Source organism: Capricornis sumatraensis, chromosome 15, assembly GCF_032405125.1.
Source record: "Capricornis sumatraensis isolate serow.1 chromosome 15, serow.2, whole genome shotgun sequence".
Taxonomy (NCBI): domain Eukaryota; kingdom Metazoa; phylum Chordata; class Mammalia; order Artiodactyla; family Bovidae; genus Capricornis; species Capricornis sumatraensis.
The window spans coordinates 11,046,130-11,063,147 of NC_091083.1; the positions used below are offsets into that span (position 1 = coordinate 11,046,130).

Below are 17,018 nucleotides of genomic sequence, written 5' to 3' on the forward strand. Positions count from 1 at the left end.
AATCCTTAATTTATCAGAAAGACATGCATTATAAAAGAAGTGAATAATCAAATAATGTATAGTTATAGTTATAATTGGTGCTAATATTCATAAACCACTTGGGTCCTAGGCAATTTTCTCATTGGCTGTCATTTTACAGATGAGTTGGTTTATGCACAGAGCCTATAATACTTCTCAGAGCTACATAATACGCAGAATCATGTGTTAAACACAAAGTTATTATCAAATGATGAAAAATTTGAAAAAAGGTCCAAAATACATTTAAAAAATAATTTACTGTAATTGTTTAAAGTATTTTATAGTTGTTTCTTTATAGTAATACTTCATTTACCTGACTCTTGAGAAATATGTTTCATATAAATCATTTTCCCCATTAGATGAATCATATCTCTTTTTGACTATTTTCTGATGTAAATCCGTCTAAAAAGGGAACAATATATTCTTCCACCTTCCCCAGCAGAAGATAATGAGCGTGATTTAACCAGGTCTTGATGATTCAGAGCATCATTATACACACATGATAATTCCCAGTCTGGTTGGTTTGGACATGATTATGTAAGAAGACAATGCTTATGGGAGGCCTTGGATAATGGAAAGACCTTCAGCGGTGAGGAGGAGCAGAAGGGGCAAGAAAAGAAAGTGGCACGCTGTATTCATGTCCTCTGGGGTGGACAAGAGTGCCTGCTGGAAGTGGCTGGTTTGACACTTCGGTGTACATGGTAATTTGTAGCACCTTAGGTCACTGATTCCCGAAGGGTATGTAGGATAATTTTTTATTGGAGTGTATGTGCTTTACAATGTTGTGTTAGTTTCTGCTGTACAACAAAGTGAATCACCTATCAGTTCAGTTCAGTTCAGTCGCTCAGTCGTGTCTAAAGTGAATCACCTACCAGTTCAGTTCAGTTCAGTCGCTCAGTCGTGTCTGACTCTTTGCGACCCCATGCACCGCAGCATGCCAGGCGTCCCTGTCCATCATCAACTCCCGGAGTTCACTCAGACTCACGTCCATTGAGTCAGTGATGCCATCCAGCCATCTCATCCTCTGTCGTCCCCTTCTCCCGCCTTCAATCTTTCGCAGCATCAGGGTCTTTTCAAATGAGTCAGCTCTTCGCATCAGGTGGCCAAAGTATTGAAGTTTCAGCTTCAGCACGAGTCCTTCCAATGAACACCCAGGACTGATTTCCTTTAGGGTGGACTGGTTGGATCTCCTTGCAGTCCAAGGGACTCTCAAGAGACTTCTCCAACACCACAGTTCAGAAGCACAGATGTATACATATACCCTCTCTCTTTTGAATGTCCCCCCACCCTCACCACCATCCCACCCCTCTAGGTCATCACAGAGCGCTAGGCTGAACTGCCTGTGCTGTGCAGCGGCTTCCCACCAGCTATCGATTTTGCACATGGCAGTATGTATATGTCAATCCTGCTCTCCCAATTTTTTCTCACCCCATAAAATAATTTTAAGTGGTACACACACAAACTTTAAAACTTTGATAGTTAAAATACTTTATACTCACCTGTAGATTCTTTTTATGTCAAGTGATGTTAATTTCTATTTTTTTTTAAATAACCGTGAACTATTTCAAACATACAAAAAAAGTACAGAAAATGAAACATACCTCACTATCACCCTCCCAGCCTCACACACAGTTTAACGGATGGTAACATTTTGCCTCACTTGTTTTATGTATCAATTGTAAGGAAACAACGTACAGATACAGGCAAGCCTCCTCCCAACAACCCTGGCCCTTGTTCCCTCTTCAGAGGTGGCTATTTTCCTGAAGTTGCTGGGTAGCTCTTCATTTATTTATTTGGTTGCGCTGGGTCTTCCGTTGCTGTGCACAGTCTGTCTCTAGCTGTGGAGAGGCTACTTTTTAGTTGTGGTGTGTGGGCTTTACGTTGCTGTGGCTTCCCTTGTTGTGGAGCGCAGGCTCTCGGACGTGCAGACTTCAACAGTTGCGGCATACAGGCTTGGCGGTTGTGGCCTGATGGGCCCTAGCGTACGCCGGCTTCAGTCATTGCAGCAGGGGGGCGCTCATGGGCTCTAGAGCTTGGGTTCAGTAGCTGTGGCACACAGGCTTAGTCGCTCCGTGGCGTGTGGAATCTTCCTGGACCAGGGGTCAAACCTGTGTCCCCTGCATTGTCAGGCTGATTCTTCCGTACTGTACCACTAGGAAGGTCCGCTGTGTGGCTCTTTTGCTACATATGTGCACCCAGTGTTATTTGTATATATAAGTAGCATCATACTATGTATACTTTTGCAACTAAGTTTTTCACGGTTTGAGATTTATTCATCTTGATTCAAGCAAGCTTCATTCATTCATTTTAACAGTGCCAATTGTCTGGTCAAAATTCTTTGTATGAATGAAAGTGAAAGTGAAAATGAAAGTGAGAGTCGCTCGTGTCGGACTTTTTGTCACCCCATAGACTATACAGTCCATGGAATTCTCCAGGCCAGAATACTGGAGTGGGTAGCCTATCCCTTCTCCAGGGGATCTTCCAGACCCAGGAATCGCACCGCGGTCTCCTCCATTGCAGGAGGATTCTTTACCAACTGAGCTATCAGGGAAGCCCAGTTTTCCTTCATTATTTCTCCTAGGCCTTCCATGAACATTCAGTTTCTCCACTTGTATGCTACCAAAAACAATTCTGCAATGAAAATCCTTGTGCACATTTTCTTCTACGGATGTGTGAGAACTTATCTAAAAGTACATGTGCAGAGTGGGGTATATGCATCTTAAACTTTACTAAATATTACCATATTGCTGTTCAAAGAGGTTGTACCAAACTTCACTCTCACTCTCTGATATATGAGAGTTATTGTTTCTTCACATTCTGGATCACTCACGGGGTTATCTTTTAGTTTTGCTAATCAGTGTGAAATAATTATTCTTTGCTATTGAATTTGTTTCTTCAATTATAAGTGAAGTTAAGTATATTTACTGACCTTTGGTTGTTTTCCCTTTTCTGGTAAATGGCAAGAAATAAATGTTGGTGAGGGTGTGAAGAAAAAGGAACCCTTGTATACGGTTGGGAATGTAAATTGATGCAGACACTATGGGAAAAGATATGGAAGTTCCTAAAAAAATTAAGAATAGGACTACCATGTGATCCAGCAATTCCACTTCTGGGTATTTATCCAAAGACTATGAAAACACTAACTTGAAAAGATATATGCCCCCATGTTTTCATCACTTCTGTATTCACAATAGCCAAGATGTGTAGACAACCTAAGTGGCCATCAATAGACAAACAGATAAAGAAGATGAAATTGCGCCTCTGTCATTACATACCAAAATCCTCTGTATATATAAGACTGACTCTAGACTCTCTTCTATTTTTCAATCTATGTACCAAAACATCATTTTATAGGAAGAATTTAGTGGGACAAGTTCCCCTTATCATTCTACTTCAAAAGTATCTTGGCTATTTTTAGACTTGCTTTCATATATACTTTATTTTTTTTTTGCAGGTTAACCAACTTTAATGGGATCAAAACATTATACAATAAAATTTATACACATTCACACACAAAAAATCTTTCAACTTTTTTTTGGAATTGTATAAAGGAAGCAGTGGGGAGTAAATCCTTGTGGAGATTATTCTTGGAGTTGGAACCAGAGATTTTAGTATTTTGGTCTTTTCACTTCAACTCCATCAGCTTCCATCTTCTTCCTCTTCTCAATGATCGCACTAATCTTTTTCCACTGGCGATCAAGCTCTGCTTTGTCATTGGTTTCCTTGAAGCGCCTGGTTTTCCGCCCTTCAGACATCTTGATGCCATACTGGAATGCAGCTTTGGGCAAAGCCTCCTTGTTGTTCATATACTCGCTATATTCCTCCTGGGTGTCAAAGTCCCAGCGGCCTAAAGGACCTTTCTTGTTACCCTGGTCCATTTTGCTATAATCCACCTCCTCATCACTGTCCACAGCCATGTCATCCATCGTGGCTGGATAGCACTCAGCATAGCTATTGGACATGCCAAAGAAATCTCCCAGCTGCTTCTTGTCCTCTGGCTTCTTCAGCGATTCCGTGCCTTCCCAACCAGCAGATCCAGCAAACTTTTCATTGATGGACTTGATCAACTCCTTGGCAGATCCAGGTCCTTTGTCAACATCCATGGGCTCATCGTCCACTTTTGGCTTCTCAAAGTAGCTGTGTCTCTTCTTCTCTTCTTCTCGCTCCCGGTCTCGCTCTCGCTCCCGGTCTCGCTCTCGCTCCCGGTCTCGCTCTCGCTCCCGCTCTCTGTCACGGTCTCTGTCTCTCTCCCGATCACGCTCCCGTTCCCGGTATCTCTCCCGCTCCTTGTCTCGAGGAGTCTTGGTTGTGGAGGGCACATAATCCCCAATATCTTCAAATATATTCATGTCGGCTTCCGGGGGTTTCTTCTCTTCCATTTTCCCTTTATCTTTCTTTTTGAGCTTCTTGTTGCGGGTACCCTGCCTCAGGTAGGAAAGGATCTGGGTGAGCTTGCTGATGACAATGTCATTTGTAGTCAGTGTGGTCTGGGCCTCCATGGTGGGGCAATCAGCTTTGCTGCGGATAAGAGTAGTGGGGATGTCTGTGTCGGCGTACTCATCATCCAGGTCTACCACATAGGCCATGCGGCCTGGAAGAAACAGCTCATTCCGCTCATATGCTTTGCTCTTGAAGAGCATGCGGTAAACATTTCGGCCCAAACGTGTTTTGAATTCAATTTTATTTTCAGGATCCTCATCTTTCTTAGTTTCCTTCTGGGGCTTTTCCATCATTTCTTCCTCCTCTTTCTCTTTGCTGGCAATTTCAGCTCGTACCTTTTGAAGCAGAGCAAAATCCAAGCCTTTCACCAAATGGGTGTGTTCCATGTCACCACCCAAGAATTTAGACTCCTGGATCAACTGTCTTCTTTTCTCTGCAGCTGATTTGTCCGCCTCAGCAGTGGGGCCCACAGCCCTGTAGTTGGCCGTGGTGCTTATCAGTTCCGTTTCCTCATAATCTTTGTTCACACCATCCCGCCGTTCTTTGGCACGGTCCCGGTACTTCTCTGCTAGTTCTCTCTCTCTCTCAATTTCTTGTTGGCGAAGCTTGGCATAATAACTTTTCTTTTTTCTCCTTCGTGCAGCTGGATCTTCATCCTCATTGTACTCTCTTGGCATCTCATGGTGACGTGACTTAGAGGGTGGTGCAGAGGTAGGTGCAGCCCTTGGGGTCATGAGAAGTTTCCTGAAGTCTTCATTAGTGAGTTTTGATTGGTGGAAGGAGTGAGGATCGTCCACATCGTGGCCATCTGGAGCCAAGGGATTGGAGAATGGTTCGCTATCTCGCTCCGGCATTTCGTCCGCAGTTTTTCAACCCCAACAACGTCTGAGGATCATATATACTTTAAAATTTATTTTTTTTTAATTGGAGGATAATTGCTTTACAGTGTTGGTTTCTGCCATACAACAACACGTCAATCATAACCATATATATATACACATATCCCCTTCCACATGAGCCTCCCTCCCAATCTCTCCCCCCTCCCACCCCTCTAGCTCATCACAGAGCACCAGGCTGGGCTCCCTGTGTTATACAGCAGCTTCCCACTAGTTACCTATTTTTCACGGTAGTGAATATATGTCAATGCTACTCTCTCGGTTCATCCAACCCTCTCTTTCCTCTGCTACCTCCACAAGGCCACTGTCTACATCTGCATCTCCATTCCTTCCCTGCAAATAGGTTCATAAGTACCATTTCTCTAGCTTCCATATATATGAGTTGGTATATAATATTTGTTTTTCTCCTTGTGACTTACCTCATTCTGAATAACAGGCTCCAGGTTCATCTACCTCACTACAACTGACTCAAATTCATTCCTTTTTATGGTTGAGTAATATTCACTTCCTTGGTGGCTCAGTGGTGAAGAATCTACCTGCCAATTCAGGATATATGAGTTTAATCCCTGGGTCAGGAGGATCTCCTGGAAAAGGAAATGGCAACGCACTCCAGTATTCTTGCTTGGGAAATTCCATGGATAGAGGAGCCTGGAGGAGTCCAAGTAGTCACAAAAGAGTTGGATACAACTTAGTACCTAAACAACAACAGTATTCCATTGTATATATGTACCACAACTTCTTTATCCATTTATCTGTCAATGGACTTCTAGAATGCTTCTACGTCCTAGCTATTATAAATAGTGCTGCAGTGAACACTGGGGTACATGTGTCTTTTTTAATTGTGATTTTCTCAGGGGATATGCCCAGTAGTGGGATTGCTGGGTCATATGGTAGTTTTATTCCTAGTTTTTAAAAGAATCTCCATACTGTTTTCCATAGTGGCTGTATCAATTTACATTCCTACCAACAGTGCAAGAGGGTTCCCTTTCTCCACATACTCCTACAAACAGCATTTATTGTTCGTAGGTTTCTTGATGATGGCCATTCTGGTTGATATGACCTGATACCTCACTGCAGTTTTAATTCACATTCCTTTAAAAATGAGTGAAGTCGAGCATCTTTTCATGTGTTTATTGGCCATCTGTATGTCTTCTTTGGAGAAATGTCTGTTTAGGTCTTCTGCTCAGTTTTCACAAATACTTTTAAAATTAGTTTGTCAAATATCGTGAAAATCCTCTTGATCAATTTTTAAGCTAATTTGACAAGATATACTATCTTACAATTTTGAATTTTCCCATTCACAATCATAATAACTATTCTTTTATATATTATTCAAAAAGGTTTTACGCTTTTCCTTTTCTTGAACATCTTGTATATCTTTTATTAGATTTATTCTTATCTTTTACTTTTTATTGCTATTTTAAATAATACTTTAGTCATTTCATTATATTTTGCTTTTCATACATGATATACAGAAATGCTATTGAGTTTTATATATTAATTTTAAAATCTAGCAACTTTTCCAAACTCTATTAATTCTTATAGTTTAACAGATTTTCCTTAATTTTTCAAGATCAACATCATATCATTCTGGTGAATTGTTCTTATGAACACTATGTGGTGATGCTTTCTCTCTATTAAATGTCTTTACCTTGAAGTCTATTCCATATACAATTAATAATAGCTTTCTTTCACTTAGTATTGCTTGAGATATCATTTCAGTCCTTTTACTTTAAGTCTTTTTGTGTCATGCTTAAAGTATATGTCTTCAAAATGGTATACAACTGAGTACAATATTTTTATTTTAATCTAAAGGTCTCTTGTTTTCACTTCATATTTTCTTTCTGAGCTGCATTCAGGGAAATTTCTTCTGATCTTTTCTTATTTCATTAATGTTCTCTTCAACAGTATCTAATTTTTCTGTTTACCCATCTGCTCACTTAATTTAAATGAATATGCTTTTGTTTTTCCTTAGTTTTATTTGGTTCTTTGGCACAGATGCTCATTCATTTTTCATGATGCCTTCTCTTTTTTCTTATGGTTTCTTAATCATTTAAAAATACATTTATTTCATAGATTTATTTTCCTAAACTTGGGGGGTCTATGCCTTATATGTTGTGTGTGTGGGTGGATGCATGTACTTGCAAACTGACTCTCGCTGAGTAGAATTTTTTTAACTTGGTTCATTAAAATGTTTTTTTCATGAAAGCTTATCTCCAATAAGGTTTTTAATGTAGAAATTGTGGAAATGTTTCTCCAAAAAGTGATTTTGTGTTGCTTCTGTCAGGTTTCCAGATTTATCAACTTATTGGTGGAAGGAAATTCATATATGTGAACATATTGGCTTGAAAAGTATTCACAAAAGTACTGGGTGGCATAAATTCAAATCCAAATCTATATAAGGTGCAGGAATGTGGTGTAAGTTTTCTCCAGGGAGATGCTTTTCCCTGTGAGAGCCCAAGAGGAGGAACAGCTTCCTTGATATTTGCCTATAATGGTGGGTGGTTTGTTGGTATTTCCTAATTTCGTCTTTCACTGTATACACATCTTTGTGAGACTCTTCGCTTTACTCATAGCTCTTCATTCCAATTCTCTTGTCAAAAATCCTCATGTCTATTTTATTTACCCAGCCTAGGATTAAAATTCAAGGCTCATGCATTACCAGCTCTGATCACATCTTGCCAAAACATCAATTTACAGGCTTATTTTTCATTATTTCTAGCACCTGGGGATTTCAGTTTCATGTGAGCCCAGCTCTGCATTTAAAAAGAGTTTTGGTATACTTTAGGTATAAATTTTAGTTATTTGTAGCAGTAGGATTTTTATATTGAATTATATCACCATTTTGCAGAATAGGAGAGCTTCAGTGATTTTTAAAAAAATCAATTTATTTGCAAAATGTGCTGATTCAAAGAAAACTTTCAGTAAGTAATAGGAAAGCTATTAAAGGGTACACAGATTGGGTTCCCTAATAACCCGACTGTTGGGGGGTTAGCTATTAAAAGGTAGCCTTGGGTATCTGGGGGAGAAATTGGATTGGGCAGAGAGAGAGAAGCTATGATGCAGGCCTGTAACAAAGAATAAGCCTGGCTCCACAGTGCATCTATTCCTTCGACTCTAAGCCTTGTGCTCTGTTGCCTATTCCTTTTCAAGCTGGCTCTGCACCTTTTGTAAAAGAATGTTGCCTGTAGCCTGAAACATACTTGAACGCCTATTCTCAAGTTTCTGGTCTTTAAAGGCATACCACGTTTCCATTCATATAGAGTTAAAAAGTTGCAGAATGGAAAATAGCAATTGTCTTGCTGGAGGATAATAGGTTTATAGGAACATTGTCAAAAGATCTGCTTGGACAGCTGCGAGAATAAAGGATTCCTCCACCAAAAAGTTTTCAACAAGTCATACTTTTCCCATTTTAATACAAAAGAAGCCTGAGTTCTAACTCAGGTAAGATGGTTCTTTGGAACATTAATCCACCATCTTTTTGGTCACTGGTTTTCTGAATAAAATCACTGTTCCTCACCCTAGCAACGCATCTCTTGATTTACTGACCTGTCACATGGTGAACAGGACAAGTTTGCATGTGGTAAAAAGCCCAGTAAAACCCTTTCTTGACCACGCAGGGTGCTCTGGAGTTAACATGTCTCTTCTAGCTTGTCCCAATTAGGCTGACATGGTCAAGGCTTTATGCGCCTAAATTGATTAGCCATTAGAAGTGGGCTTTTCCTGGAAGGAGGCATAACCTTGGGTTATGCAGTTGTCTGCACAATGGCACCCCACTCCAGTGTTCTTGCCTGGAGAATCCCAGGGACGGGGGAGCCTGGTGGGCTGCCGTCTATGGGGTAGCACACGACTGGAGTGACAGCAGCAGCAGCAGCAGCAGCAGCACCTAAGATGGTCCCTGAAGGAACTGCTGCTGAAGGCTGTCTGTGAACCTTGTTGCCTCAGCAACTGGGCAACAAGTTCCCAATTGAAGAGAGAATCTGCATGGCACTTCCCAGTGTCCTCCACATACATTCCAAAGTCAATAAAGTCTATCAAATGATAAACTTAGCCTAGCTGGTCACAGACTCCAGAAGTGAGGAAAAAAAAAATGTGGAGACTAGCTTAAAGTAAGATTCCAAGACACCGCCCCCCTGCCAACCAAGCACGCAGGGATGATATGGTCTGATCACCAAAATTAATGAGGATTCAAGTCCAAGAACTGCCAGGAAGGATCTGGTCAGGAAGGACAAAGAAGCTGGTGTTCCAGTTTCCTGCAGGAATAGGCTCCACTGTTCCCACTGCATGATTAATTATTGATTTGTCTTGCTAACAATTTAACAAAGATAATTACTCTATGAGGCTCAATTCTGACTCAGAAGGAAGTATTAATTGTTGAAATTATAGTGATAAGATACCCTGAGAGAAAATGAGCATGCCATTAAAAAATTGTAATGGGATGTTAAAGTATTATGTTCAGCCCTAAAACACTATTCAAATGTACTCTAAAAATGTAAGGCTTTGTTGTTATTATTCATTTATTTTTTGGTCATGTCACACAGCTTGTGGGATCTTAGTTCCATGACCAGAGATCCAACCTAGACCCACTGCAGTGGAAACGCCAAGTCCTAACCACTGGACCACCAGGGAATTCCTAAGGTTTTATTATTTTTATGTAGCACCTATATTATAGAGCTTGCTGAACCTGAATTCAGAAGATCTGAGTTTACATCTTAGCTCTGTACAGGAAGAATTCAACTCAATTTAATTCAGCAAATACTTACTCATATTAAGTATGACAGACACAATGTTAGGCATAGATCTTGCCTTGAAGTAAAGGGAATACAAATGCTATTGGTTCTAGTTTCAACCTCTAGGAAAAGGAAAAACTGGTAGTGGACTGAAAATTGGTAAATAGTTCCTCTACTTCCAAGATGTGGAAAAACACATTCATATTCTAGAAACAGCTTGATGTCAACCTCCTTAAGTTCTAATTTTTTGAACAAATTTTTATACACAGATTATGACCTTGAGTTAAGGAGATATGATCACTAAGAATTAGGAAGTTGTTTGGAGAATGTTATGTTAAATCTCATTTTTTCTTTTCTGAAGTCTGAGGAGTAGCATTTATATAAAACACCTATAGCCTATGTTTTATGATATCTTATGCACAAAAAGGTGAAAAGGAAACTGCATGAGAATGAAAATAACAATGTTTTCAGCCAGTTCTATAACCATGTATGCCTTCCCAAGTGGAACAGTGGTAAAGAATCTGCCTGCTGGTATAGGAGACACTCATTCAATCCTTGGTTTGGGAAGATTCCTTAGAGGAGGAAATGGCAGCCCATTCCAGGATTCTTGGTGGGGAAATCCCAAGGACAGAGGAGCCTGGTGGGCTACAGTCCATGGGTCGCAAAGAGTCAGACACGACTGAGCGACTGAGCACAATAACTGTGTGTAACCCATGCTCCTGGCTCATTTTACAGCTTGTACACCTTCTGTCTAAGGAAGGTTTACTTCTCCATGGCTTTCTCTACTTTATTAACTGCTAATTCTACAGTTTCCTGACACCAGGCTTCTGTGTGGGGTTGGAGAAGGGGGACAGGAGAGGGTGTTTGCCTATTTTCTGTCTACCAATGCTTATTAAGGCGTCTTCCCAAACAAAGGCAGTGCACTCTGTATAAGGCATTCTCATAATTAAAATTTTACGTTTTCAACCTCATCACATGTAGATTTTCATCTGTCATCAGTGGGTAAATATAATACTGGAGAGTTATGGTGGATTATTGTGGGCTCTAGGCTCTAAACTTGGTCCTGCCTTGTTACCTTCTACAAGGATTTGGATAAAAGATTGATAGGCATGCTCATCAAAAACTTGAATGACAGAAAACTAGGAGAGTTTGATTGATATAATAAATAGGTTGAAATAATCCCAAATGAACACAAGGAAACTAATAGAAATAACTGTAAAATCTTTCACTTAGATTCAAAACTTTAGATGAACACAGAAGGATGAGGAGAGACTTTGTGTTTCTTCTTGGTGAGGATATAGTCCCCGGTTATCAAATTCAACATGAATCTAGTTGTTGCTGTGACAGTATTTAACAGCCACATTTAAATAAGAGAAGTTATCCTAGATGATCTGGGTCGATCTGATTCAAACACTTGAAAGGCCTTAGGAATGGAATTGAGGTTTCTCTGAAGAAGAAAAAATTCCAGCTGTGAACAGCAGCTTCAGGTCCTGCCCAAGAATTCCTTTCTGCCCTTGTTGATAAACTGCCCCATGGATTTTGGACTTGGCCTGCCAGCTCCCATAATAATCATGTAAGCCAGTACCTTACAATAAATCTTCATATATATATCACCTACTGGTTCTTTTTTTTTTTTTTTTCCTGGTTGAACCCTGATTGATACACTGGTGTAGTACTTTTAGGTGAGAAAAGATTTCAGCTTGCTCTAACTTTGTCACGGATCATCACTGGAAGTGGGTGCCAGAAACAGCTCACAGAATCTTAGAAACAATGAGCACACGCCACAGGATTGTGAGGATGGGGGCAACAGCTCCGTGACAGGAGTCCACATCCATAGCAGGATTATTCTGTCCAGCTCCAGCTGCCTAAGGTCACCATGCAGAAGGGATTTTGGTTTAATGTAAGTTAAGAACTTTATAAGAAAGAGATATCTTCAATAACATCACAGGCTGCCCTGTATGACGCAGTGAGCTTAGTCGCATGTATTTAAGTAGGAGATGCTATTATCTGCCTGGAATATCTGATGAAAGATACTGGCTGAGATGACCACTAACGTTTCCTAATTCTAAGATTCTATAATATTACTTTTAATAATTATGCTTCTAATGCATGCCACTAAAAGTCCTCCTCCTTTCAGTTAATGCTATTTAATTCCCCTTGTTTAAAAAGTCTGGTTGTCTTCTGATTGTCTTTCTAGAGCCATTCCATCCTGCTCTATGCCCACATGGGTTCTTCAAAGGACTCCTTTGTCCTCAGGCTTCTGCTTAGATTTGGCCGAGAGGCATCACCTGGAAGCCTGAAGGACAGGAAGAGAGTTAAGTATTCCCTGGTTTCCCAGGTCTTGGTTGTTATGGGCTGGCTTTGTCCTTGACCTAAGGTCATACTCCTGTTAGAGAGCCTTCTCCATACACCTCTTGCTTTCTTTCTCAGCATCGCTGTAGCCACTGCTGCCCTAAGACCCTTCAGATCTAGGGGTGGTAATGAGATTGCTGTTACTATACTGGGGCAGGGGATTACTTTGTGGATTCTCTACACTCTGTGTGCTCTTTCAGAAACAGGCCCTTGATTAAACTTTACTTATTTTCTTGGACTCTGAAATCACTTCAGATGGTGACTGCAGCCATGAAATTAAAAGATGCTTGCTCCTTGGGAGAAAAGCCATGACAAACCAAGACAGCCTATTAAAAAGCAGAGACATTACTTTGCCAACAAAGGTCTGTATAGTCAAAGCTATGGTTTTCCCAGTAGCCATGTATAGATGTAAAGTTAGACCATAAAGAAAGCTGAGTGCTGAAGAATTGATGCATTTGAACTGTGGTGTTGGAGAAGACTCTTGAGAGTCCCTTGGACTGCAAGGAGATCAAACCAGTCCATCCTAAAGGAAATCAGTACTGAATATTCATTGGAAGGGCTGATGTTGAAACTGAAGCTCCAAGACTTTGGCCACCTGATGTGAAGAACCAACTCATTGGAAAAAACCCTGATACTGAGAAAGATTGAAGGCAGGAGACGGGGATGACAGAGGATGAGATGGTTGGATGGCATCACCGACTCAATAGATATGAGTTTGAGTAAACTCCGGGAGTTGGTGATGGACAGGGAGGTGTGGCATGCTGCAGTCCATGGGATTGCAAAGAGTTGGACATGACTGAGCGACTGAACTGAACTTATATGACCCAATTTAAATGTGTCATTTATATCCTGTAAAAATCCTACCTGATACTTCAAGTCACATGCATGTCAACATTTTTATGTCCTATATAGAGCCAACTCTTCAACTGAGCAGTGAACCATCTTTTGGAATAAATATGGAAAAATACTCTTAAAATATTAAGATTTTAAAATTTAAAATCTTTGCCAAGGCAAGACTCATAAAGATCAAGCAGAGAATAGAGTCAGTAAGAGTCTTTCCAGCTCTAAAACTAACCCCTTTCTCTCTTCTGGAATCCCTTTGGTTCTCAGTTTCTTCTGGAATCTTCTGGTTCTCAGTTTCTAATTATTGCTCTTATTAGTAGTGATCACTTTCCAATACTTATAATCCTTATGCCAGAAGGAAACAGTTTCTAATTTATGTAAATCTTTATGAATGGATGTTATGACTGTTGCAAGACAGGGCTTCTCAAATGTTCTTGAAACGTTTATAAAGGCAGTGATGAATGCATGTACACTCCCTAGAGATGTGGAGGAGAGGAAAACATTGTTTTAAAGTCTTAGGTTTGATAATTCAAAATGTGAATTTTGAAATATACTGTATACATTATACCATTAGTTCTAAAATGAAAATGTTTTCAATGATTATATTTACAATTATTTATTCCCCTTAAAATAATCAAGTAAATTTTGTGCTCAGGAAATTGAGCATCTTTGCCATTTAGTTCAATATTTGCCCTCAGCCATTTTGAGAAGCATGGGATTAAAAGCACTTGTCCCATGCTTACTTGCAAAATACTGTCGACTTACTTTGTGAGATGCATATGGTCCCCTAAGAGCTAGAGGATTTGGGCACCAGACTAAGTTCAAATCCTAGTTTCCCTATTAAATAATGGTTTTATACTGTTAAGAAAATTACTTTATTTCTGTGTTGCAAGTTTCACATCTTATAAAGTGGAAATCATATAACCTATCTAAAGTTGACTAAACATTAAAACAATATGGGAGATGCTCAGTTAGAGTTAGCTTATTATTTATTATTATTAGGCATAATACAACCAGTTCCATATAAGGGAAAAGGATCTCATTTGAAGGGTGGCCTTAGTTACTCTTTTAAAAAGCAGAAGCTCTCTTTATCAATCTCTACCTATCTTATTTGCCAAATTAATCAATGATTTTCATATCTTCTATCCAACTTATGGACTGACAGCATATTGAATGCTTTGCGGCTAGTGGGATGCTCTTTTGTATAGGTGTTACTTCTGTTTCCACCTTTTGCATATTTACCAAAGATCAAGAGTGCTTGTTGCCAAATCTATTTGCATCAATTGTACTTGTTGTTATTATAATTACAGAATTTAACCAAACAATATGCAAACTTACTAAAATAAGTGCAAAAAGAAAATGTTTCTATGTAAAATGATCAAAATATTATGGAAAAATGTGATAAGGAGAGCCGCTAAAAGTTATCAAATTTAATTGTAGGTAAACCATTTATATATGACTGGGGGGGGAAAGTCAGTAAATATCTGGAAGGATTTTGCTCATAGTTGTTCCATAAATGTTTTTAGCACTTCGTTTCATTAAAAATCTGAGATGGGAAATCATAGATAATACAGTTTGAGTGTGCTTTACACTGGAAATACCAATCTAAATAAAAGGCAGGCCATATTTCTATGTCAAAAAATGGTCCAATTTATGTTTCAGTGTTTATAATTTAGATTTAAAATAACTTTAAGATATGTACATATCATTTTTATAATGCCATTAAAAACTGGTATTCTTAATTTTTCTCTGCCAAAGAAGATTCCTTCTCTTACATAAGATGTTAAATGATAGACATTCATACATATTTGTTAGAAGAGAGACAGCTTTCATGTACCACACTTGAATGTTGAAAATGTCTTAAGTTTTGCAACTGAGCACCAGTTAGCTCCTGCACGCACAACCAATGGAGACATTATTTATATTTTTCTAAACTCTTCTTGCACCAGAGAAATCTATCAACTAATCAGGTATGGCTTTACTAGAGAGAGTTTTAGATTGCTAGAACAGAAAGAAAGTGTACTGTATTAACTTCAGTTTTCTTTAGAGAATGAGAGTTTCCACTATCAAAATATTTGATAAATGCTTTATTCACCTAATTATGGATTTTTTTTATCCATGAGTCCTACCTTGCTTGTTATCATTGGTACAAATTCCAAATCAGGTCAGGGGATAGAAGCTAACAAAATTTAAGGCTTTCATGGGTATAAATCTTTATGACTATATCGCAAGATTTCTTAGAAAGTAGCTATAAAATTTGATTTTAAATTACATGAAGTCATTTTAAATTTACATGTGAGAGGGAATTCTACTTACAGTGATCTTTATTTCTTTTCCAGAGATCTTTATTTTGAATTCCTTTTCGTCTTAGTTTATGGTGATTTTTCTTATTTTCTAAGAGATTTTCTTTTTTACTGATTACATTAATTGGTTTTCTTTGTTCCAATACATTTGATAAATATTGTTTGACTTTGTTCACTGATACCTATAAAGAAAAACATTTTTGCTCATTTTTGTGTGTTTTAAAATGAAACAAGAGACTCTTTAAAACTAGATTTACTGAGATATAATTCATATACTATAATATAAATGTATAATTGTACATTTGTTTATTTATTAAAACATTTATTTTTACTTTTTGGCCATGCCATGCAGCATGTGAGATCTTAGTTCCCTGATCAGAGATCAAACCTGAGTCCTCTGCATTGGAAGCCCAGAGCCTTTAACCACTGGGCTTCCAGAGAAGTCCCTATAGTTGTACATTTAACATGATTCAACAGTCTTTAGAACAGTAACAGATAATGTGCAATCGTTACCATAGTCAACTTTAGAATATTTTTATCACTTCAAGAAGGAACCATGAATCCTCCAACTGTTACCCTCCCTCTACCCCTATCCCCTCTACTCCCAGCCTCAAAGTGAAAGTGCAATCTCTCAGTCGTGTCCGACTCTTTGCGACCTGATGGACTATTTCTTGACTTTATTCTTATCGTAAGTTTGCCATATTTGGCAAATAAAAATACAGGATGCCTAGTTAAATCTGAATTTTACATAAGCTGCTGCTTAAGCTGCTGCTAAGTCGCTTCAGTCGTGTCCGACCCTGTGCGACCCCATAGATGGGGGCAGCCCGCCAGGCTCCCCCCACCCTGGGATTCTCCAGGCAAGAATACTGGAGTGGGTTGCCATTTCCTTCTCCAATGCAGGAAAGTGAAAAGTGAAAGTGAAGTCACTCAGTCGTGTCCGACTCTTCGCTACCCCATGAACTGCAGCCCACCAGGCTCCTCCGTCCATGGGGTTTTCCAGGCAAGAGTACTGGAGTGGGGTGCCATCGCCTTCTCCAGAATTACATAAGCAATGAATTGTTTTAAAGTGTGAGTGTCCTCCCTGGCTTGGGGAGATCCCCTGGAGAACGAAATGGCAACCTACTCCAGTATTTTGCCTGGGAAATCCCATGGACAGAGGAGTCCATGGGGTTGCAAAGAGTCAGATACAACTTACCAATAGACAATGAATGGACAAATATTATATGTTAACCAATGGGCCCATAGTATACAATGGCTCAGAATCAACAGCCAGGTCTTCAAGTCAGTGTCACCTCTATGCTATCATTCAGGGATCTGGGCAGACAGAGGCTATGCTAGCTTCAACATGAGGATTCCAAGATTTCCCTGATTTGACTGATATCTAGCAGACAGAAAGAGAAAGAGCACAGAAGATCTTATGCAGACAGTTTTTGTTG

The 17,018-nt window shown here is 39.4% G+C and overlaps 2 protein-coding genes across 3 annotated transcripts in view; both read right to left on the minus strand.

Annotated features, from left to right (window-relative positions):
• The window catches only part of SEL1L2 (SEL1L2 adaptor subunit of SYVN1 ubiquitin ligase), an 84,590-nt gene extending 68,832 nt beyond the window's left edge, over positions 1 to 15,758 (minus strand). For both annotated transcript variants that reach the window (XM_068987719.1, XM_068987717.1), the window contains exon 1: positions 15,596 to 15,758. The gene's annotated coding sequence lies outside the window, so the exon portion shown is untranslated. The remainder of the gene's footprint in view (positions 1 to 15,595) is intronic.
• LOC138091382 (protein Red) lies at positions 3,486 to 5,346 on the minus strand. The gene has a single exon (XM_068987175.1). It carries the CDS (start codon positions 5,310 to 5,312, stop codon positions 3,627 to 3,629), a length of 1,686 nt encoding a protein of 561 aa, XP_068843276.1. The 5' UTR covers positions 5,313 to 5,346; the 3' UTR covers positions 3,486 to 3,626.
• Positions 15,759 to 17,018: the final 1,260 nt, after the last annotated feature.

Excerpts from the sequence above, each read along its gene's own strand:
- LOC138091382 (XM_068987175.1), bottom strand. The coding sequence starts at position 5,312 with ATGCCGGAGCGAGATAGCGAACCATTCTCCAATCCCTTGGCTCCAGAT.